The 25160-nt window shown below is 45.5% G+C and overlaps 1 protein-coding gene across 8 annotated transcripts in view; it reads right to left on the reverse strand.

The window, feature by feature from the left end:
* Nucleotides 1–258: 258 nt before the first annotated feature.
* Nucleotides 259–25160, reverse strand: part of PLEKHA2 (pleckstrin homology domain containing A2) — a 73363-nt gene continuing 48461 nt past the window's right edge. For all 8 annotated transcript variants that reach the window (XM_044762393.2, XM_014867853.3, XM_014867851.3 and 5 more), the window contains 8 exons: nt 23834–23931; nt 18182–18322; nt 17453–17599; nt 17058–17126; nt 16609–16679; nt 13252–13315; nt 4546–4623; nt 259–4101 (listed from right to left, as the gene is read on the reverse strand). In XM_044762393.2, coding sequence (XP_044618328.1) covers nt 3739–4101; nt 4546–4623; nt 13252–13315; nt 16609–16679; nt 17058–17126; nt 17453–17599; nt 18182–18322; nt 23834–23931 — 1031 coding nt within the window. In that variant the 3' untranslated portion in view covers nt 259–3738. The remainder of the gene's footprint in view (nt 4102–4545; nt 4624–13251; nt 13316–16608; nt 16680–17057; nt 17127–17452; nt 17600–18181; nt 18323–23833; nt 23932–25160) is intronic.

The following is a 25160-nucleotide window of genomic DNA, read 5'->3' on the forward strand; positions in this document are numbered from 1 at the left end:
GACCAATTAGGAGATCACATAAAATGAGAAGCGTAACAGTTTCCATGCACTCAGCCCAGCGCTTACAGTGAGTGCACTTCACAGCTGAAACACGCCGGGTCAAAACAGGAGTCATGCGGCACCTTCGTAAGCAGCGGGGAAGGGGTCTATGTTTTCTACCAAACATTCCCTTTATTCAAACTCTACCTAGCATGAGTGACCGTAATTGACTGCTGCAGGCAATAACGGAGAGAAAAAGGAAATGACGGGAAACAGTGATGTTGGTAGAAAAGATTTAATAAACCATTTCTGACATGTTCAAAGTTTATAGACAAAGCTGACTTGGGAAACTCATTTTCCAAAATACTGCTACCTCTCTATATGCCTGCTGATCTGGTTAATAGTGAAAACATACCAAACCCCACTGCTTGACTACTGAACCTGCTATTTATTCTTTCAGACCGTTTAGCCCCTGTCAGAGCACAGTTCTACTCAGGAAGGAAAAAAAATCTTTTGCTTCAAGCGAACTATGAAGCAGGACCCTAAATCTACTCTTTCTCATGGGAGCTCAGCATCCTACTCAAAAATAGATGGGTAACTCCAATACTTTGACCTGAGGTCACTCTACTCCATGTACACTTTAGTATGTTTAGGATGTCTCATAGAATGCAAAAGGCCAAACTGTGTTTACCAACCATCAACTGAATCTGAGTGAGCAAATCCTTAAGCTTTCAAGAATAGTGGATGGTAGGGGCCAGCCTCGGGGCCGAGTGGTTAAAGTTCCATGTCTTCAGTGGCCCAGGTTCGAGGGTTCGGATCCGGGGTGTGGACCTACTCCACTCATCAGTCATGCTGTGGAGGCATCCCACATACAAAGTAGAGGAAGACTGGCACAGATGTTAGCTCAGGGCTAATCTTTCTCAAGCAAAACAAGAGAAGGATTGGCAACAGGTATTAGCTCAGGGTGAATCTTCCTCACACACACACAAAAAGAATGGTGGATGACCAATAGTTCTGCTATAGGGAAGATGCCCTGAAATACTGTTCACACAGTGGGTCAAGATCAATTTAAAAGGCTTATGAAAACAGCACAACCCAGAGAAGGTTCTTATTCCACAAAGAAAATGCGGTACCCTTTTTCTTTTTTTTTAACTCCGATTTATCCAAGAGCCTATGCACTTAACTACTAGCCTATACTGCATCCCCACCCTATTTTTTCCATTTGTTTCCATTTCATACATTTAAAACCAAATGCTTTGGTCATATATGCACCATCTTTGGCTCACATGTGTAAGTGACATTAAAAGGCTGTAATGTGACGTTGGCCAGAGGGTAAGAAATTCAGACACAAAAGGAATTCTGAAATAAGGTTTGGGAATGAGAATGGTTTTAGGCTTCACTGAAGATAGGTATATTGATCTGGTGCTGGAACTACATTAACAATGTTCTAATTGGGAATTCTCAAGTATTTGCCAACTAGAGTGCTTGTTTTCCCTCTATCATGATAATACAATCAGGATTTATGTTTAATTTAACATATTCTCAAAATAGGCCTTGCTGAATAAGAAACATATCAGCTACTATAATGGCCAAGTAATTTAGCAGTAGTTACCTAGCAGAGAGTTTATCTTAAAAACAGAGAGAAATGGATGGATTTTCACACTTTAAACACCACAAGATGACATCTTTCCATGACTTTGGGAATGTTTCATGAGATCTCCAAAGTTCCTAATTTATTGTCATTAGTTGAATATCCCTTCTTGTGCACTTTCTTTGACCTAGCCAAGGAATTTTCCTGAGGAAAATTTGAAGATGAAACCAGAGACAGGGAGCTTTAAGAATTTAGAATGGCTGCTTGAAGTCAGGCTACTTGAAGTATGTTGTAACCTCAATCACTCACAAGTACATAATTCCCCAAACAAGAATTTATGAGGACAAAAATAGACAAGAGTCTGCAGAAAAGAGAAGAGGAATAGAGAGCAAGAGAGATCCAGTAGAGATCCAATTTCCTTTTTTATACCAGGACCACTAAGCCAAACAATTTAAGTGGACAGCTCCAATGCAGTGCAGTCAGGGAAAGTTCTCAATGTGACAAGACTTCAAGGAAACGACACTGCCTGAGAGAAACTTCAGATTTCCTTCAAGCCACTAAGGATTTTCTGATCACATGTTTTCACCTCTGCATTAGATTTGAACAAGAGATTTCCTGAAGTGAAAATGGATCTCTTAGTCTCTTCCTCTGGTCATTAATTTTTAACTTAAAGATATAACCGATCTAGCTGATAAAAGTTATAGACAGAAATGAGTTAAGGGAACCCTGTTAAATTCCTGGTAGCAGTTCACCGCATTGGTTGGACAGACAAATTCTCCCAGGGGCCCTGGAAATAGTATCTTCTTCTCAAATGGAATAAGCTACACCCTAAAATTGGGGTGGGAAATGCAATCTATGCTCTTCTACCTGGGAAATCTCTAGTCAACAATTGCATAGCCTCTAAATCAATGCTTCTATGCAGTTTCTATTCTATTAAAAATATAAATATCTCTCAAGATTATCTTTGTATCTCTCCACTGTTAAGTACATGGAACCTCACAGATTACAAGGTTTGATCATGCAGGTCCACAAGGCTTCATTCAAAGAGCAACACAAAGAAAAGAAAGACAGCAAATCTGGCAGAGTACACAAAACATAGCACTCAAAATTAGACTAATATTGGCCCATTAAAAAAGAGCTGTGAGGCAAGGATTCAAGATAATCCATCTTTGCTAAAACAGACCTTTTCTCCTGCTGGAAAAACACGGATCCAAAAAGCTTAACTGGATGAACTACAATCCATCTTTTCCCAGCACCTGCTTTAACGCAAATCTAAAACTCTACAACAGAGATCTGATCTATCACACAAGTGAATTATCATACATTTATCACCCTTCCACACGTTCCAAGTAACGCCACATCAAGGCAAATGAACGTTCTGTTCTCAACAGTCATAACATCTAACACTGATAAACCCATCCTGGGACCTGACACAGAAACCAGGTGGGCAGGTCTGTCACTCACACTGACAGTATTTGGGGTCAAGGAACATCTAAAAGAGGAAAGAGTGATTCCCAAAATTGGCTGATGCATTGGGCTGAATCATTCCCCACACCTTACAGGAGGTCCCTGTTTCTTCCCCTATGGAGGTCCCAGGGGGATCAGAACTGGCAGACATTCTGAGGGCCATCACCAGCCCCAGATTTTAACACCTCTCCTTAGAATGTATCCCAGGCAAACTGGAGCCTGGGTCATCCACCACCCCTCTCTCCCTTCAGCTGGGTTGGTTACCAGCCTCCTATTCACAGTCAAACATCAGCCAACAGGATCAGGATAAAACCAGATGACTGGCCTAAGATTCTGTGCCTGGCCTGAAAACAAGGGAAGAAACTAAAACAAGAACAAGGAACTAAAACTCAGTTAGGGATGAAACTGGACTCCCAAACTCTTCTCACCAGGAAGACCTTGGAAGAGTTGAACAAGAGGCACCCCACTCTCCACTGGGCATGCCTACAGGTCTAACCTAGTGATCTTCCCAAATTAAATATACTGCATTGATATTAAAAAAAAAAAAAAAAAAGCCAGCTGGATGGGCCCTTCCCACAGAGCATCCACAGGAACAAGAGTGGCATAAAGGCCTCTGACTGTCCTCCAACAGGTAAAGAAACTGAGTCATGGCCTCTTTTCCGTGAGTCCCCACCCACTCCCTCCCAGGGCACTATGCCTCATCACACATCAGAGGTCCGTATGTTCTCATCATCAAGGTTGAACATAAATGGTTTCTCCTTGGGGTGCTGGGGCTCTGATCGGTGCCTTATCCGGGAGCTGGGCAACACCCCAGCAGGATTGCTCTCCCCAAGTCGAGGTGTGAAGAAAGAGTCCTCAGGAGTCTCTTCAGCTGGAAGCAGCTTTTCCCCAGCCTGCGGGACAGGTGTCCAGGGTTGCCAGGAGGAGGCCAGGGAGGGGGCCTTGCAGAGGGTTTTTTTCTCTTCCACAGGTGGCCGCCCTCTGCACAACACAGAGTTGGGCCCACCTGAGAGGCTGGAGCTTCCAGAGCGAGTCAAAGAAATGGATCTAGAAAAGGACATTTCCTACAAAAATAAAAGGGAAGAAAAAAAAAAACAAAGGAAAATAAGAGTTTTCCTGACAATGTTTATCCCAGAGCCCCAGAAAGAGGACCCCATCAGGATCACCACCTCAGAGATCCAGAGACACTTGTCTACAAAAATCAGACACATCCAACGGGATTCCCTCCAGATGTGTCAGGTATGCCCAGCAGGGAGATGTCCAGGACACACTGGAAACTCTGTGTCTCTACCCAACCCTACCTCACCTTCTCCAACAGCCAAAAAAACCAAAAAATAAAAATTGGTACCCAAATCAGTCAAAAGAGAAAAACAAACAAGACAGCCTGGGGCTTCAGCTGCATCCAGGGACCAGGCCACCAGCCCACATCACCAAATAAAACCTGCCCCCTCAGGGACAATTCATCTCTAAGATGACAGTAACTGTGCGACAGAAAGGAAGTGACTTACTCTGGGATGGCACTTGAGGGCCTGGACAGCTGCCCCAATCTCCTTAATCCAGCTGTGCATGTCTTCTGGACTGTCCGCCTGCAAAATACCCACAGCACTTACAGAGAAATTTTGGGCACTATGATTTCAGCTTTGAAAAGTCTCTGACTCAATTTTAAGTTTATAAAATCACACAATTAGAGCTGGAAGGGATTTCAGAGATCATCTAGCTCAGTGGCTTTCAGACTTTTGAGGACTCTTTTTTCCTGCAAAATCTTATTTGACACCCCATAAATAAAACAGCTCAAAGTGGAGCTGCTCTGCAGGGGGCAGAGGTCATGAGGGAGGGGGGGCATAAAGGCCCATCCCCTGCGGAAGTCCCTCACTCGCTCTGGAACACAGTCGGCCTGGTCTAGCCTCCTGTTTTATAGAAAAGGAAAATGAGGCCCAGAATGCCAAAGGTCAAGGTTTAGGACTGGTCTAGATTCCCATTCTCCTGACTCCCAATGCAGTTATCTTTCCAATATGGCTATCTGAACAGAATAATCCCATTTTCAACTCCAGTCCAGATAAAGCCAAATCCTCCACGAATCACCCCAGATACGTATCATCACCAGGCACTGGGCTTCTCTCAAAGCACAAGCTGTCCAGGTCTGTCTTGACTCCATCCAGGCCTGGAGAGAGTCGAGAATTGCTCAACTTGGAGCGCCATGCTTGACAACACGTAGGACACTGCTGAGACAGTAAAAAGCATTTCCCCAGAAATACCTACCAGCCCCAGAAGGGGGCAGCAGCCGCTCTGGGAAGAAAGGGAGGAAAACGAAGAGGCGAGCTGCGGCAGGGGTCCCTCGGAATTCTCAGTGCTGTCCAGCTTTAAAGGGGGTGAGTTCAAGTGAACCCAGCAAAGCTTTACTCAGTGTTACACATGGCACCACGTGCTGGCTACTAAGGAGGGACCAAGACCCAATCCTCCACCTCCAGGAAATTACATTTGTCAACCTCTCTCTGTCCCGCTGCGCTTTCCCCTAAGAGTCCCACCCAAAATCACAAGTATGCCTTTGCGTGCCTCTGCATACATATATGCAAACACCACAACCCGGCCCAGAAAATTCTCCACATATCCTCCTCACTTTCCCCACCCCCCAAATGGTTCTGTCTCTTTGCTTTATATCAGGATAAAACATGACTAGTTTTTTAAAAAAAACCCTCAAACTGCCCCTACCCTATCTGTCACCGCGAACAAGCCCTCCTTGGTTAGGTGTGTGCAGGAGACACCTGCACGGGAACGAGGACCGGCTTCATGCCCACACACGCTGGGTCAAAGGGCATAGCAACAAGTGCTTGAGGTGAACACTCTCTCCCATGCTAGGGCTGCAAACTCACCTGCACTCTCCCTCCACTTCACTTTTCCCCATTATTTGACAACCTGGTGGTTTCCCAAGAAAAAGACAAATCCATCCCTCATCTAAAAAGATGTCTCCAAGATTCTTCCAGAAAGTATTTTACCATTCTCGGGGCACGCCTGTTCCGCAAGCACCATTCAGAGAATTAAATGGACTCATTTAGGTAAAACAGTTTGAACAGTGCCTGATACACAGAAAGGGCTTTGTAAGTATTAGTTATTATTGTTGTTGCTGTTATCATTGTTATTATACATGAGGGATGGAAATGAAACCTTAAATTCCAACGCTATAAATATGTTCACTGTCCTCTCCCTGAGACTTAATTTTTTCAATTTCCTCATACCCCAACTGTAGAAAATTGCTACATAAAGGATCAAACTGTCAGGATGAAATAAGATAATGTATTTGGGAGGGAAGACAGGTTATTTTGAGCTGGGATGAACTGGAGGTAACCAAGCTGTCCATTAACAGCATTTCCTAGAGGTCTTCCTTCTAGGGAAACAGGAGATGACTGGGTAGCGGGATGTTAGAAGGCGGAGGGAAAGACGGAGACGGGAGCTGAGGGACAGACGCACGTCTCCCACATCATACAGGCAATCTGGCATCTTCAGTAAACAGACTGCAAGATCCCCAGAATGACAGTCCAATACCCAGTTTCCACGCTGTTAAGCTACTTCAACTCCTTCCACCGCCCTAGCAAAATACCCGCCCCCTCAGGTCAACTGCTACCCCCCAAAGCCAGAGGCCACCCGTTTGACTGTCCTTTGAGGCCTCACCAACCAGCCCTCACATCTTCCCTAGTTGGGAATCACCTGATTTAACACCTGGGACTCAAGCGCAAGAATCAAAATCCGCTAAAATGCATCTGGATCATTTTCAATTCTCCTCTAATATAAATAATGCTGCTACTCGTGTCTTTACGCATAAAGCTTTTTTCATATTTAAGATTCTTTGGCTCATAGGGAAATTGCTAAATTAGAGTATGTATTTTTTTTTAAAGATTTTTTATTTTTTTCCTTTTTCTCCCCAAAGACTCCCAGTACACAGTTGTATATTTTTAGTTGTGGGTCCCTCTAGTTGCGGCATGTGCGATGTCGCCTCAGCATGGCTCGATGAGCGGTGCCATGGCCACGGCCAGGATTCGAACTGACGAAACACTGGGCCGCGTGCAGCCGAGTGCGCAAACTTAACCACTTGACCATGGGGCCGGCCCCGAGTATGTATTCTTATAAACAAACTTACAGACAAAGAGAACCAATTAGTGGTTACTGGGGGGAGGCGGGTGGAGGGTAGGCACAAGAGGTGAAGGGGCATACTTATATGGTGTATGACAAATAATAATGTACAACTTGGGGCTGGCCTGGTGGCACAGCAGTTAAGTTCGCTTCCACTTCGGTAGCGCAGGGTTCACCGGGTCGGATCCCGGGTGGGGACAAGGCACCGCTTGGCAAACCGTGCTGTGGTAGGTGTCCCACATATAAAGTGGAGGAAGATGGGCATGGATGTTAGCTCGGGGCCGCTCTTCCTCAGCAAAAAGAGGAGGATTGGCAGCAGATGTTAGCTCAGGGCTAATCTTCCTCAAAAAAAATAATAATAATGTACAACTGAAATTTCACTACGCTATAAGCTGTTACAACCACAATAAAAAGATATTTTTTTAAAGAGTATGCATTCTTTTCAGGGTCTTGGTACATATGGCCAGAGAGATTTCTGGCCAACAATATAGATTTCATTTACCAACAATATACTATTTTTTTTACATGCACCCTTGCTAGATTAAATATTACAATTTTTAAAAATCTTCACTAATATGATGGGCAAAATAATTAAATCTCTCTCTTAAGACATTTAGTAATAGAGATGAAAATTGTTTGCTAATTATATTTCTTCCCTAATTCTCTAATTTCGTTTGACATTTTTCTGCCAGATGACCTAGATAGTTAGCCCAGACATGAGGATAATAATAATAAACATTAGTAAATATTTTAACATTTAACTAACAAATGTTATTTTAAAATATTATTCAAATAGAAAAGCAGATATTGTAACTGATCCCACATGAGAAGAAACAGAATATTACTTTACTGAGATCACATGACAATCTCTATTAGCAGTTTTAAGAACTAGGACCCACCAGAAACAAAAATTCAGTGAAACCTCAAAAATCGCATGCAAAAATTATGGTGTATATCTATCTTTTATGGAAAGCCTGTGCTTACCTTTCATCAAACACTCAAAAATATCTTAAGACCATATCACAAAGGTAGTTTCATGAACCAGAGGTGAACACAGAGCTGAAGTCCACCCCACTTATGGTGAATTACTAAGAGACTAAAACATTCTTAAAACTCAATAGAAAAATGCTTGAAAAAGGGAAGTGCCAAGCTCAGACCTTCATCGCTTCCTGGTGTGCTTAAGCATGTGTGTGTTTCTGGTGCTTGGTTCAGAAGAAAAAGTAGGGTTTGTGTCCTTGGGTGCAGTTTTTGAAGTGAGAGGAACATAGAGTATTAAAACCAGTCCTTGCCATCTGTGGTTTTATCACATCCAGTGAGCTTTTACGAGCCCAGCACCCTAACAGATGCAATGGTGTGAAGCAATGAATGCTAGAGGTCATTAATACAAGGCTTCGCATGTCTACTTCTGGTTACTTACATTGCAGCTGTCCAAAATTTTTAGGCAACTCCTTCTTCATTCTGTTCCTAACCTCTGCACCCCCCCTCCCCCACAGCTGATAACCCCTGCCCTCTCCCCAAGAACCAATGCCATCTTTAGACACAGCCCTGCCACATATGATTGCATGGGTGTGCACTACATAGTTCTAGGTGCTGTCATTCACCTTGTAGTCTAAATTAAAACAGTAAGTATCCAAAGAGATCTAGCCCAACCCTCTGCAGTTCATGTGTGAGCCCTCTTATTACTACTCTTGTCCTGGCATGGGCCCCAGTTCTGACAATTGGGCTTATGTCAAGTCTGCACTACATTTCTCACTTCAAATAAGTAATCCTTCTCTTAACAAGTTACCTAATACCCCCAACCTTCTATGACTGGGAAATGGGGAACCCCACTTGCCTGGTATTCCAAAGACTGAAATTTCGTTTTGAACCCTTCCCCAGAACTGAGAACCATCTACCTGCTGACGAGCTTGCTGACATCTCAAGCTTAGAAACCTGATTAGTGCCAGATGCTGCATCTCTGTCACCATCATCCATCTGCAAGACACCCAGTTACCCCAAGCTGGTCTTCTCTAAGTCAGAATCAGACCCCCTGGCTCTCTATGGCCACGCCCTCTATATCTTGGGTTCTGTACTGGCTGCTTATAAACAACATCAGTGAGGAGGTCTTGTTCTAGCACCTGGTACCTTTGAATCAAGTCTAACAGGTTTACGATCTTGAACAAATAATTTACCTTCAGACACTGCATTTCCTAATCTATAAAATAGAGATGACCTCAGAGACTGCTGAGAATTAAGCGATATGCTGCCTGTAAATTAGTTAGCACCATGCCTGGGACATCTAACTGTCCAACAGATGGTAGTCTTTTATTAACAGAAAAGACTACTACAGTGTGAGAGATCACAGGGTACAAATTATACATAAATGTGACATAGAAGGTAAATGACCAGCACATAAGTAGTTGGAATCCAACCCATTCTGTGCCCAGGTCTTCTCTTGTCCAAGGAGTTTGTTTTCTCTGCCTAGATCTGCCCTGTTGTCTGGTCTGGCTTTCCTAGAGACCGAGGACACACGGCTCTTCCGGTAGACTGACTAAACATAAGTCAGGAAGTAGGTCAGGATGCCACTTTGACGCGGTGGGTAAAACTGTGGGCACCCAACTGTATGAGTCGTCATTATATTCTTTCACCTTCTGCATGAAACACGATTTTGACTTGGAACAAATGACAGACAAACTGTCAGTCAAACTTATTCAGACTTAGGCATGTGGGAGACTCTTCTCAAAAATGAATGAAATGAGCCTGTATGTCAAGAAAAACCATGGAAGTATTTTTTTGCAAATGATGAATTTTGAAGTTTCAAAGCAAAAATTAGAATTTCAGAAAACTTCTGTCTACCTCCACGAGCTTGACAGTTTTCCATACTTAAAGACTTTATTGGTGATAGTGGTGGTGGTATTAATGGATGTGAATTTTTGATATTATACAATAAAATGTGCCAACATTTAGAAGATCTGCATACCTCAGTTGAGACCACTGCTTTCCAGACAACCAATGCACACTTACAAAATCATGCACGGGTAAAAAGGACCCATTCAAAGTGCAAAGCTGACCAATGGATTTTCATGTAAGAGTATGAAAGTTTATTGATAATAGCTTCCAATTCCACATTGCACCTAAACAGTAAGAAACTACCATTTACCAAGTTTTGGTATAAAATCAAAGAAGAATATCTACAATTATCTGGAAAAGCTATTAAAATATTCCTTTTTTCCAAATACGTATCTGTGTGGGACCAGAATCTCTTCATAGTCTCCAATCAAAACAACATATGGCCACAGACAGAATGCAGAGGCAGATATGAGAATCCTGTCTCCTCTTAAGCCAGCCACTAAAGAGATTTGCACAGCACAAAAAACAATGCTACTCTTGCTGCTTCTGTTTTAGAAACATAGTTATTTCTCATAAAATGTTACTGTGTTAACATAAGCAGGCTTATAGTTGCTACCTTGAAATGAATTAACACATATTTTTAATGCTTTTTAACCTATATTCTCCTCTAACTTTCCATTCTCGTTGACTTAGGTGCTATACTCAGATCTGTCCACTCACTCATCTATTTATTCAGGGTGATGTTAGTGTTCTTCTATCCCAGAAATGTGGAAGCAGAAGGCAAAGGAGGACAGAAGTGATGAGAAGCTTCTGGTAAATGTGCACACGCTCATGCAGATGATGCAATGTCTTCTGACTATTTCTTTTGTTGGGGTTCATGTTTCCCAAATCACCATCTCCACTCGCAAGCTCCGTCCTGTACTCTTACCCAGCATAACTGTCCACTTGACAGCTATTTCTTTAGCACCACCAATGTGTCAGGCTCTGTATATGGAAGGACCTTCCGAACATGTCACCTTGGATGTCCTGCAGAGGCTGTAAACTCAGAACCACCTCTGCTGGGCTTGTCTTTGTTCTAATAGTCCCTCCTTCTGTGCTCCCTTCACAGTGACAGCTGCCATCAATCACTCTGAGGCCCAGGCCAAACATCTGGGCAGTGTCCTTGCCCCACCTCTCTCCTCTCACTCCACGTCTAACCAATAACCACGTCCTGGAAAAGACTGTCCCATAGCTTTTAAAGTTCCACTTTTCTCCACCCATCCTAGTTCGCACTTCCTTTACCCCTCACCTAAATGACCAGAACAGACTTCAAACTGCTCTCTCCTATCTTAACCTTTTGTCCTCTGTCCTCGATGCTGCACCAGGCCATGCAATTCACACAGCACATAGCCCAAGGGGTCAGGGTTGCAGACTAACATCCCCACTTTACAGATGAGGAAAACAAGGCTCTGAAAGTCAGATGCTTGCGCAAGTGATAGTTTTAGAAGGCAAATTTGATTGGGCCACTCCCCTAGTTTAACTTCGAGGGTCCCTAACCCTCAGGATATAAACAAGGCACACAAGGCCATGAGCCCTCTGCATCTGCTTTCCAGCCTCCTGTATGTTCTGTGCTCATTTTATCTCCAGGCGTTTTCACACATGCTGTTCCCTCTGCCTGGGAGGCTCTCCCCCAGCAGACTCAGCTTGGATGTGTCTGCCTTCAGGAAATCTGCCCTCACTCCCTGAGACGGGGGGGGGGGGGGGGGTCCAGCTGATGAGTTCCCATGGCAACCACCACTCACTGCAAGGGCCGCACTTATCACATTGTTTTTTTGGTTTTTGCTTTTGGTTTTTATTCCCCCAACTCCCATCAGTGAGGTTGTTTCATACTCACAAAACATTTAGGTTCTTTTGTCATATTCCGCATTCTATGATGGGATCACCTGAGCTACTAAATAATTCTTCTAATTTGCATATATTAAGGTTTACACCTTGTGCTAGAAAGTTCTATCTCATGCATCTGCCATTACAGTATCATACAGAGTCGTTTCACTGCCCTAAAAACCGCCCGTGTTCATCTATCCAACACTCCCTCCCCCAACCCGATCACACAGTTTTAACTGCCTGTTTACTGGACTGAGTCTCTCTCTCTCTCCGGTTCAGGGTCTGTTCTGTTTAACACAGTGTCCCCTGCATGAGGCAAAATGCCCGGCGCTCCGAGGACACTCTGCAAATATCTGTCAAATGCAAAAACTGAAAATGTTTTTGTTGCACCTACAGTTAAACTTTGTCCCTGAATGGCAATGGTGCCAGCTCTAACACCCCAAGTGACACTTTCCACAGCCCCCTACGCCGTCCCTTGCCTGATGGCGCAGGCTTGTCTGAATGAATGGAACCCACAGCTGGCTCAGGCTGCTAGCATGTCTGCTGAGCTCAGGCAGGAGGGCCAGCTCGGCGAGCTCAGTCGGGAGTCAGGACGAGCAGAGCTGCTGCCCAAGAAATGGCGGAGGGGGCAACCCCCTGTGGAAGGGAGGGTGTTCAGTGGGGAGAGACACGGAACAAAGAAGAAAGGGTGCAGAGAACCCTGCAAAGCTTCGGCTGGGGAGCCCCACATTTAAACCAACACCCTACATGGCAGTCTTAATGCTAGAAATGCGGCATTACCACGATCCTGCATGAGTCAAGGCACACTGTGGATTGCTAGGCTGGCTGGGGTAGGGACTTGGCCTTGAAAGTCTAGGCCCTGCTTGGAAATCTGCCTTCCTAGCTCCTGTGATTTTGGAAGGAGCTGGGAGAACTCCAAAGCTGTGGGTGGAGCGAGAAGCTTCTGAGAGCCGAACCATCAGAGCCCAAACAATGGCTTTCTCTGTGCAGCTGGGCTTTGCACCTGGTGCCTGCACAGGGCCCTCTGTGCTTTTGTCCTTCCGCACACAGTGATGTCCACACAGAGACGGGGCTTATAAATACCCTCCAAAGGAGAAGTGAAACCACTGACCAGTTCTCCTTTTCTCTGCTTAGCTGGCGCCCAGCAGCTAAGAGCAGCTGGTACGAGCTCACATTCTCCACTACAGCGGCCTAACCTGCTCTTATTATTTCATGGTTGGGAAGCTTTTGGCAAACATCCTGTTCAGAAGAAAATGGGACTCAGACTATCAGGGGCTAAATTTACCACCTAGAAACTTCAAACAAAATAAAAGAGAAAGCAAAGAAAAGGGCAAGACCTGTGAGTGCACCATTCACAGAAATGGAACGCCAAAGTCTTCCCAGAGTGAGCGTCTTACCTGGATGTAGAAGGTCCTGGAACTTGTTATTATTTCAAACAGGTTGTCCCTCATTAAGAGGTCACTAGACAGAGAAAGAGAAGGAAAGTTACCAGGCATGCTGGTGCACACATTGAGGACTCAGTTTGTCCTGGGTCAAAGCACCAGTGCCCTCGACCGTAAAAAGGGGGCTTCCAGGCCATTCCTCCCTTCAGCTCCTGCCTCAAAAAACGACAGGGCTTCCCTCTAGATTCACTTCCTGGAGGGTCTTGGGAGGTCTTGCCATCCTGACAGAATCCCCCAACACACACACCACCACCAGTTCTAACAAGATAAAGCTCCTTTCTCTCTTAAACTTCCTAATATCCACCATACCCCACACCACCTACAGCTGTGGGTTTTTTAGTGGCTAAGATATATCAAGTGCTTTGTACAAAGCACTGTTTTGAGTGTGGGGTTTTTTTAGGGTCAACTAGATGAAAATGTTACTGATTATATATATATTTACTGAGTTATAACTGATACATAACACTGTATTAGTTTAAGGTGTACAACATGATGATTTACTATTTGTATACATTGCGAAATAATTACAACAATGTCTAGTTAACATCCATCACCCCACACAGTTACAAATCTTTTTTTCTTGTGATGAGAACCTTAAGATCTACTCCCTTAACAACATGCAAATATGCAATATGGTATTATTAACTATAGTCACCATGCTGTATAGTACACGCCCAGGATTATTTTATAACTAGAAGTTTGTACCTTTTGCCCACCTTCACCCATTTTGCCCACCTTCACCCATTTTGCCCACCTCCCACCCCCTGTCCCTGACAACCAGGAATCTGTTCACTGGAGTGTTTTTTTGTGCGTTATTTCACCCAATCTTCAACAATCCAATGAGGCATTTTATGGATGAAGAAATCCTGGCTCAGAAAGGTTACATTACTTGCCCATAGCGCCAGTGTTAGTAAACAGCAGAGCCAGGATACGAACCCAGGTCTGACTCCAAAGTCTACATTTTCAATTACTCCACTACCGTCTGCCTCTCCTAAGGGAGCCAACCCTCTCATTTCCTCCCCCTAAGCAGCAACCTCCTCAGCTTCGAAGAATTCTCGCTCTGTGCCTCACTGTACTGTGCTGAGGAGACAGGATGCCGAAAAGAAGAAAAGGAAGGAGAGAGTAGACTACTTTAAGATGTTTCAAACTGGGTGTGAGTTTTGGAAGAGGGATCCTGACTTGTGCAAGGAAGAAGGCGAGAAGTGGCTGATGCTCAGTGACAAAGCTCACATCAGCAGAAATCATTTACAGTGTTAAATGCGTACTGCAAGCCTCCAGTCACTGTGGAGAATACATAAAGAGTGAAAGATCTAATTCCTTCCCAATAAAAGAACATAAAGCAAAACGATACAATCAGATGTCAGACTGTGTGTCATATGCCAAGTGTCAGAATAATTCCAAGAAAGGACTGGCCACAGGCAGTGCTGGTTTCATGAGTGAGGACTTGGGAGGAAATGGCAGACACCAGACCAGTGACATAGGCACCAGGCAAGGGAGGAGTATGAAGCTGAAGACCCATGTGGGAGGGGACAAGATGTGGGCCAGACAAACCTGGGGCCAAATCCTCATCCTACTTAGGGAAAAGGTATTTTAGGAATATCTTTAAAACTTTGTGAGCCTTTGTCTCCCGACTGTAAAATGGAGACGAGAAGACCTCCTTTATTGGGCTGGTCACTGCAGAGATCAATTATAAGGTAAATAAAGCATCTGCTATAATGCATGCCACTGAAACACATTTCACTATTATTATTGTCTTCTGAGTTTCTGAGGAGAGATGGCTTTTCTTTCTGGCTAAAATGTTTTAACCTTTTAAACTGTTTCCCCACATATGGTACAACTATGTAATCAACTACTGAGGAGGTGAAAGCAAAGCAGGGAGGAAATCCTCATTCTTTTCACCTCTATTTCTCAGGCTACATGTTGCCTTTCACTTCACTTCAATTCAATTCAACAAGTGTTCACTGACTACTCGGATGCCCTACACCCCCTTGAGTGGGTTTGGGAGAAGCTACACAGTCTCATAGGCCTGGAACCTGCAGAGCCTTGGGACTTCCTTCCCTGATGATCTCCAGAGCCCTTAATTCTTTTACTCAGAGTTCAGTCTGACCCTGGCAGTCAGAGATTTAGGTTAAGTGCAAAGCACTCTGAGGACTGAACTTTATCCGGGTTTGCTAAGCCATCCCCACCTGCCCAGGCAGTCAGACATCTATCTGCACAGGCCCTCTATAGTCAGGAACCATCTCCGAGGATCCAGTCATGTCTAATCTTTCCTCTATCCACTGTCAACCTCTGGAGGCACAATTCTGGAACCTTCCATCTACAGCTACTTTCCTGAATTATAAATTGTCATTGGGGGAACCTTCCCAATCTTCTGTACTCTGCAACTGCCATTTGCAGGACCCAGTATAATGCTTCTGTCCCTGCTTCCCCGGTCATACAGCACTTTGTTGTCACACAAGACCCTGCCTTGCCTTCACGTGAAAACAGTCTGCCTGCTGCTAACAGCTTCCCTAATGATCCTGGCTCTGCATCACAGTCCATGGGATGGAGAGACACAAACATAAGGCGCTAAAGACTGAAGACTGAGGGGCAAAATGAGGATTTCTACATGCCCAGATGCCCTTGGGGTTTCTAAAGTTTAGTGCTATGGACATCTGCATTTGGTGGGCACCTGCATACAGGAGAGCCCTTGCCTAGGGGCCCCAGGTCCCAAACTCATCCTATGCACCCTGGCACTTGGAAGGTAACCATTCCTAGTGGAAAGAGGAACACATTAAAAATACTTGCTCTTCCTGCCCAACAGGAGTCACAGAGAGTTGCTGTGAATCACCCTTGTATTAAGGGGATGGCAGGGACTTTGTCAAAAGGAGAAGAGAAAGGCATACAAAGTTCAGGGAAGAGGCACTAGCCTAAGCAGTGATCTGACCAGAAGTGCTGAAAAGCCAGTGACTAAGGCACAGTCCCCCTAGGAGCCCCAGTCCTCCTGTGGAAGGAGCATCTAACTGCAACAGCTGAGAAGCATCTCGACACCACTCTCATCTTTATTCCTACATTCTTTCTTTTTGTCTAACAGAAAATTATTAGACAGGCTCATCTCCTCAGGAGCCAGAGAAGGGTAATGAGAGGGCGTAGGTGTGCTCAGTGTGGTCTCATGGCTGCATCATCTTGAATGTGGGGAGCCGGCCACAGATGCCAGGCCCCATCTCTTGCTCTTGGAAGAAGACTCTGATAAAGTCTCAGAAGTGCAGGAAATGAAGATTTAAGAGGGCAAAAGGGGGTTCTGATCAGAAAAGAACAAGCAAAGACAATTACCCAGACTTGACTAGACACTCATGGGTCTTGAGCACGTCCTTGAGAAATATAGTGCGCAGTGGTTCTCGGTCCTGGCAGAAAAAAATAGAAAGACAGGTAAATGAGGCTGTCCACATAATGCCAGGACCCAGACCCGCTGACCGATGAGCCTCTCTCATCAGAGATGGTTGGCTAAAACCAGGTTGTAAACAAGTCAAGGTCTCGAAATAATCGAGAGAAGAAAATCTAAGAAGACGCTCTGTGGCTCTGAGCACAGAGCAGCTCACCGCGTAGAGGGAGGGAGGAAGTTAAGGCCACTTCAACATCACTGTAAAGATGTGCACACGGGATGGATGCACCTCCGAAGCCTGTGTGTGCCCCTGCCTCTACTCACGCACACACACGTGGGTGTTCTTCGTGGGCCTCTTGCTCCCATGACCTCTCAGAAGGGCCCCAGAGCCACTACAAACCTGCTCACACTTGAAGTAGCAGATGGTAAAGTCATCAAGTGCAAAGAAGCGACGTTTCCAGCTCTTCCGCTGAAACGAAAAGTACAAAGCAGAACATTTGAGATCCCAGCATTCTTCCAAAGAAGGTGTTCCAGTTCGAAGCTCCCGGGGATCCAGCCCCATGGAAGCTGGGTTCCCACATTCAGGTTTGTGGGGGAGACTTCTTCCTATCAGGAGTAATACTTCCGACCTACAGGGACGAGGGTTTGGTCCCAAATCTCTCACCACCCAAAGGTGGTGGCTTGCACAGATGACTTGAGCTACTCCTTCCAGCCTGTTCTCCCCTATAAGCCCACACCCACGGGCCCCAAGGAGGAGTCACCATAACCCGTTCCGGCCCCCATGCCAACACTCACCACATTCCCTTGCTTCACGCAGTAGCCGCTCTTAATGAGGGGGGGCCCAGTGGGAACACGGCCGCCTGTCGTGGGGATGTAACTCTGAGACCTTCGAAGGAGGGCGTGGGACCCCGGCTCACTCCCTTCCTGCCCATCCCCACCGTTCTACAAGGAAACAGTGTCAGGATTAGCACCTCCCTCCTCTCTTTATACAAGCACACCCCACCCCACACAGCGCCCTCTGGCCAATCATCCCTCACCTCTTTGTCCCCTATGGCAGTCAAAGAAGAACTAAACAAGAAATAAACGTTTACTTTGCTCCCACCAGGTACCAGGTACTTTCACAGAACATGACTTGGGGAGGTTGGACAGACCCAGGAGGGAGGGAAGGACAGAGAATGCATACCAGAAAGGGGATAAGCACAGAAGGGAAGGAGGGACGGTGGGCTTGTTTCCAGCCTCACCTGCTTTCCTTGGCCCCACTTCCCATGGGACTTACAAGCGCTAGTCTCTTGTGTTTGGTATAGAACCACACTGGCCACAGAGCTTCCGGATGCAATGACCTCGACTGCTGCACTGCCATCCCTCACACCCACCCCTGCCCTATATCTTCTTGACCACCCCATCTGCACTGGCTCCCCCACTCCCATCCACCCTGTTCTCAGTGCAGCCCTCGGTGCACATCACTGGCATACCATGGACACTACCATTCCTCCTCTAGCCCCTGGCAGCCCCAGGCCCCAGCACCTGGTTGATGGGTGTGTGTACCACCACCCCTCCGATGATCTCTGTCTTGTAGGCCACCTGCGGCTTCTTCTCTAGGGCCGGAGGAACTGCTATACTTTTGAGAACTTCGGTAGTCAGGGGCAGGCTCCCAGCTTTGGGTACCTGGGAAGAATGACAACATGGTCAACAGGAAACCAAAGGTTAGGAAAAGCAGGGAGCCAAAAGCAGGGTGGGGGAGGGGGGTGGGTGAGAAAAGCTAATATACCAAATTATAGAAGACAGCCTCTCCTCCTCAGCCCTTCCATCGATCCATACCTAAATATGAAGAACTCTGCCAGAACCACTCGCCATGCACGCGCACACCCACACAGGGATGCACTTAATAAATGCCCTGAGCACCCACTATGAGCCAGCCCTTCCCTGGCTAGAGACCAAAGATAAAACAGCAAACACAGACACATATTGGGGCACTTACATGCTAGAAGGGGAGACTGGCAAAAGATGCAAGCAAACAGAGTAATCACACATCATGGTGAGCACCGTAAAGAAAACAAACAGGAGCTGAGACAGCAGCAGGGGAACTATCTGAAATGGAGTGTTTGGCGGAGGTCTCCAGAGGAGGAGATGCTGAAACAGTAACCTGAGGGATGAGAAGGAACCAGGAATGTAAAGACGGGAGAAAGCAGGCTAGGCGGAGGGACAGGGGACACACATGTGGGACAAGGTATCGAACTGGGGAGCCCAAGGTCCTGGGGTATAACTCCTGACCTGCCACTAACTGAGTGGCCTCTGACAAATGCTCAAACTTCTCTCTCTAAGCCAAAATTGTCTCATGTAAGATGGAAAAAGGAATAACATTTATGTCATAGAGTTGTTGTGGTTATCAAATGAGAGTATATAAATTTAAAAACTTTAGAAATGCAAATAAAATATAAAAGCCTTACAAAATATCTTAAGTAACATTTCACAAACAGTGTTAACATTTACAAACACAGCCCCTTTGGAAAAGCGAGTTATTTCTATTCCTCCCCTTGACAGAGAAAGAGCACCACGGATGATCAAATGATCACAAAATTTGTACTGTTAGTTTGAAACCACAGGTCACAGGTTGCCAACTGGTGGCCCAAAGGCAGACTTTGCCCAAACTGTGTTTTGTTTGTCCTATGCACTGTGTTTTTCAATCTACATTTAAAATTTGGGATATTTCACATAAAAATCCAGATTTCTAGCTAAGCAGCAGTTCCCTCTTTAGACAGGGAATACATTCTTCAGTTTGCCACTGTCCCTACCATTCTCCCAAAAACCGAGGCCACATGTTAGATGCCATTTATCCTCATTTGTCTTGTTGTTTTTCTTCCTCCTCGCCCACGTCACTCATTTATACTAGAATCTGCAAATGCTGATGAAATTTTTCATGTTGTACGAAAAAAGAGGGGCCTAGAATAGTCATTTGCCCAAAGCCATGATTAATAAGCAAACAGAGAGTAAAACCTGACTCCCTGCTGATACGGCATCTACAGCATCGCAAAGCCCCTCCTTCGCAAGAACTCAACATCCTCAGTGGATCTGCCAGGAAAGTAACGGCAGCTAACATCCAGGAGAAAAGCTAACATCTTCTTCCACTCCTTCTACAGCCTTGGGAGCCAGAAAGACCTAAGAATCCAGAGCTTTCAAGAGCTCATACCTCAGGGCCACATGTGAGAACTCTGCCAAGGATGGGGACTGAGGACCACTCCATTTGGTCTCTACCCAAAGGAGGAAGACCACTGTGATTATGCTGGGGCCCCAGAAAGAAGATGAGACCTCTCTTCCTGGTGTGCACACTCAGTTTACATAGACAAGGGTGACCTCTGCCCACCACCTCTCCAGATCGGGCCAGAAATCCACCTTCTCTTTTCCTTCTACCTGTCTCAGAGACACAACAGCAGTTCCCATTTCTTTGAGCCTCCATTTAGTGCCAGGCAACGTACTAAACTCTTTACTGTCTTATCCCTAAGCTCAAGCAATCTTATCAAGTAGGCATTATTTTCCCAGGACTGCCTGACTCCCAATCGCTAAATACCACTACCTACCTACCTACCCTATCCTTTCTGAGTTTTCCTACTGTGTGATGGAATTCTTCGGGGATGTTGATTATTGCTGGGATGTTTAGTGATAAAACCTCCATGAAACAGCAGAAATTCCCCCCAGATGAATTCCCGAAATCCAGCAAAGAAAGAGGGAAGAAGCCTTTGAGAGTTCCAGTGGCCAGAAAAGAACTCAGAGAAGCTTTGGCTGTTATGTGGCCTCGCAGAGTCATCAGCCCACCCAGAGAACCGCTGGTTGTCACCACTCATGCCCCTGCAGTGTGGGTTGCTTCTCACCAACCACCCAGAGCCTTTCCAAAGCCGGTTCTGCTTTCCAAGACTTTAGATCAGCCTGTGGATGACAAACTCAGCACCAAGTACACTCCATATCTTGAAAATGAGGTCATTCTTATGGTTTGTCCATATCCCAGAAGCCTAATTGAGTGTGCCTCTTCCATCCACCTCTGATGGGGGAGATCCACATGGATCTTATCTGCAACGTGAAATGAAATTTGAAGGGACTCATCTTTCTTCCCACCAGGCATGGCTAGACCACTATGAGGAATAATCCAACTTAGGGGGGAGCTGTGCTGTACTTTTACTGCTCAGTTTTCAACCGTTTTCGGAAATGTAGGGAGTTGAATAATGTCCCCCTAAAACTGTCCACCCATAACCCCAGATGTGATCTGATTTGGAAATAGGGTCTTTGCAGATATAATTAAATCAAGATGAGGTCATACTGCTTTAAGGTGGGCTCCAGGTCCAACGACTAAGGTCCTTATAAGAAGAGGGTACAGAGACCATACAATGACAGGCAGAGATGGAGTGGTGCAGCTACAAGCCAGGGAATGCCGAGGACTGCTGGGAACCACCAGAAGCTGGAAGAGGCAAAGGACTCTCCCCCAGAGTCTTCAGAGGGAACCCAGCCTTGCCGACACCTTGATTTCAGACTTCTGGCCTCCAGAACTGTGAGAAAATAAATTTCTCTTGTTTTAAGCCACCCAGTTTTGTACAGGAGCCCCAGAAAACTAATACGGGAATACTAATACTTTGAGAGAACCCAGTTCTTTAAATGCCATATGTTAACCATTTTCTTTAGTCATAAGGACTCAATGACCTTAGCATAAAATGAACAGTGATCTATGGGGAGAAAAACTGGATCCATCCTGGCTCCATAACTTTGGGCAAGCCACTTTGATCTCTAGGCATTTCCATTTCCTCATTTATAAATGGGGATAACAACACCTGTCCTTCCTACCTAAGGTTTTTATGAGGCTAAAATGAAGCCACATATGTACAAGTGGTGTGTAATGTGACATATTTTAATACTTGCTCGTTTTTAATATTTTTATAGACTCCTAGGTCTTGAAAGTCATAGGGTCCCAGGTTGGAATCCCATCTCTACCATTTATTAAGGTCTAGGCTTTGAGCAAGACTCTGATTTCCATTTTCCTATCTAAAAAGTGGCAGTAAAACCACCTGTCTCACAAGAGTGACGTGAGGGGAGAACAACAGGGCACGTGTGAAGCTTGGCTCTCTACATTACCTGTTGCCTCTGTCACCTCTGTATCCCCCAAAGTGCCTGCTGCTTCACTTTGCACATAACGTGCCCTAAAATAAATATATGTCTGTACCCAGTGTGGTGTCCCAGCCTCCCTAAAGAAGGACACACAGTACAGGATGATGTAGAAGTGGTTGTTGTTGTTAGCGTCATTGAGTTGATTCCGACTCCTAGCAACTCGGGCTCTACTGGATTTTTTTTGCACCATCCACTCAGCTTCCAGAGCTATCTCAGACAATATTCCACTGCTACTCATAGTGTTTTCATGGTCAATTTTTTGGAAGTGGGTGCCCAGGTCTTTTTTCTTAGTCTGTCTTAGTCTGGAAACTTCACTGACACTTGTCCACTATGGGTGACCTGCTGGTATCTGAAAAACCTGTGGCACAGCTTTCAGCATCACAGCAACATGCAGCTACCACACTGTGACAACCGACAGATGGGTGGTGTGGTTCCCTGACCAGGAAATGAACCCAGGCCACGGTAGTGAAAGTGCCAAATCTTAACCACTAGACCACCTGGGCTGGCTTGTGGAAGTGGAGAAAGGAGTAAACCCGTCCAGGATACATAAAGGTTAGGAAGTCGAGCCCCCTTCCTCTTTCTTCTACGCCACAGGACCTTTGGCAGGAGGGGTGAAGAGATGTATAAATGGAGCAAAGGAAAGAAGAGGGAGGCTGGAGACTCTGGAGAAGCTGAAGAAGGCTTTGACATTCTAGCAGGCCTTTGAACTTCCAGCCTCTGGGCACCATCATGCTCATTCCCACTCCTGGAGCCTGTAACTTCTGCTCTGTGGGGCCAGAAAAGAGGCAGGGGGAATGAGCCGCTTAGAGCAAGTCCATGCTCAAGGTACAGAAAAAAGGCAAAGAGCCCCCCCACTGCCTTGCAAGCTGTATGGCCCAGTTCACCAGGCAGGAACAGAGGCAGAAATCCTGGAGGAAAGAATGAAGTATTAGATGCTGAGAGACTCTCCAAATTGTGGAAGACACAAAAGAGTGAGGAGCCCAACATGAACGAAGAAAACTTTTACTCCGATCAGCACTCTAGAGCCACATACACAAGCACATGGGTTGGCAGGCATATGTGAGTTGGCAGTAGTCTCCCTCCCGCCCACCATTCCTTTGTCTTTTCACGGGTTTACCAAGGTTCATCAGAATAATAAAGTAACCAGCAAAACCACCTGGGTGACTGAACTGTGCTCTGCTTGGGTCCAGCATCACAAGTGCTGGAGAGGTGCAAAGATCTCTTCTGTTAATTTATTCATGCGAACCCTGAGGTATCTGGGAGAATAATTCACTCCAGTACATAAGGGTTATTAGTGGAAGTCACTAGAATGTAAGCATTTCTGACTGTATGATATAGAAAATCCAACTTTTCAGCATGCAAACTATGGTTTACAGGCCAGAAGTCTGCCTATATTATTGGCTAAAGGTCTAGTTTTTTCTCCAAAACATACAGTTTTCCCTCTCTTCCTTCCCACCTTTCTCCTTTTCTTTTTCTGCATTTCTAAGGAAGAAAGGAGTTCTTCATCAACCAAGTCAAGGAAAATGGGAGACTCACAGGACAGTCAGTGAACTAGTTCAGTGACGCTTTTACATGGAAGCTTTCCCAGGATGCATTGGTGGAGTGGCCTGGACTGATCCGCCAGGCAACCTCTCAAAGGAGGAAGAGCATCCTCCAAGCCAGGAAAAAGTTCTGACTCCCTCCTCATATGCTTTCCCTTTATTTCTCATAGTCAGCAATCCATTTTCTAATCCCACCACATTCTGAATCAGCATCCCAGAATGACCCAAAACATAACTGCCCAGGAGCCCTCCCAGGAAGCACAAAGGGGACACTCCATAAACTTCCCCCTGAACTTGATTCAAACTCAAACTCTCAGTTCAACTTGTGGTTAGTCAGCCAAGGTGTGAGAAGAGGCAGGGGGGAACTGGGTCTGGAACAAGCTCTTGGGAAAGGCCCTGCTACCATCTGAGTTGCTCCCCACCCAAACAGGCCACATGCTGGGAGAGGCTCCAACTCCCTCCAGAAAGGAGAAGGAATCATACGTACAGTGATTTTGCTGGCGTGGTTCAGGGCTTCAACCCAGTCCTTCAGATCTTTCTGGTCATTGGCTTGAAGAAAATACCTCTGGGAGAGGGCATTGATGACTGCAAAAGTCACAGGGAAGAAGGGAGAAAAACCCAGGTTAGAACACACACACTACAAAAACACTCCACAAAACTAAGGTGCTTGAAGCAGCAAAGTAGAAGACACTCCTCACGGTGTAAAGTGACCTGCATGAATATGGAGGAAGCAGCAGGCTACACTGCTCTGTCTCTTTAAAAGTGTGCATTCTTGGGGCTGGCCCCATGGCCGAGTGGTTAAGGTTCTGCGCGGTCCGCTTCCCCAGCCCAGCTTCACAGGTTTCGATCCTGGGTGCAGACCTACTCCACTCATCAGCTATGTTGTGGAGGCATCCCACATACAAAATGGAGGAAGACTGGCACAGATGTTAGCTCAGGGCGAATCTTCCTCAAGCCAAAAAAGGAAAAAAAAAAGAGGAAGATTGGCAATGGATGTTAGCTCAGGGCAAATCTTCCTCAAGCCAAAAAAGAAAAAAAGAGAGAGAGAAAGATTGGCAATGGAGGTCAGCTCAGGGCGAATCTTCCTCACCGGAAAAAAAACCCATGGATTATTCCATTGGCTACAGGAATGACATCTGACAACATTAACAGCCTTAACAAGCTGCTGTGCAGTGAGGGGGCTGCTAGTCAGCCATTACCAAGACACACGCTTAACTGCTTTTTAGAGGTGCTAACAGATTTACAGTCATGACAATACATATATAATTTCGGTCCCGGGGCTCCTTGTTTCCACGGGCACAAGTGGCCTGGGTTAGGAGTCTCATCTGTAGTTGAGAAATGGAACAAAGCTTGCATGAGATCAAGTCTGTGACCTTGACCTCACGTTCAACCTGTTCTTTCCTCTGAGCACTCCATTAGGTCAGCAATTTACTTCTGGGTTTATATTTTTTTTCCAGATCTGCTGACCACAAAATCTGAGTTATTTTTGAGCTTAGCAATGATATCCCAAAGAAATGGGAGAATGACAGCATCAAAGAAGCTTGAACCAACCTGAAGTTGGGAGAGAGGACAGCTCAAGGGACCAATTTATTCTCCTAACATAAATAAGCCTGCACTATAGGAGGTGAGCATCACGGAGTAAACATAGAATTCATTAGTTCACTCATCACTCAACAAATATTTATTGAGCATCCGCCACAGCCAGGAACCTGTCCGCATCCTCAGACACAGCAGTGACAACAGGAATACCCCTGCCTTCATAGAGCCGATATTCAACAGAAACTATTTCCTAGCATCTGCCTGTAGCACTTAGT

Source organism: Equus asinus, chromosome 27 (assembly GCF_041296235.1).
Source record: "Equus asinus isolate D_3611 breed Donkey chromosome 27, EquAss-T2T_v2, whole genome shotgun sequence".
NCBI lineage: Eukaryota > Metazoa > Chordata > Mammalia > Perissodactyla > Equidae > Equus > Equus asinus.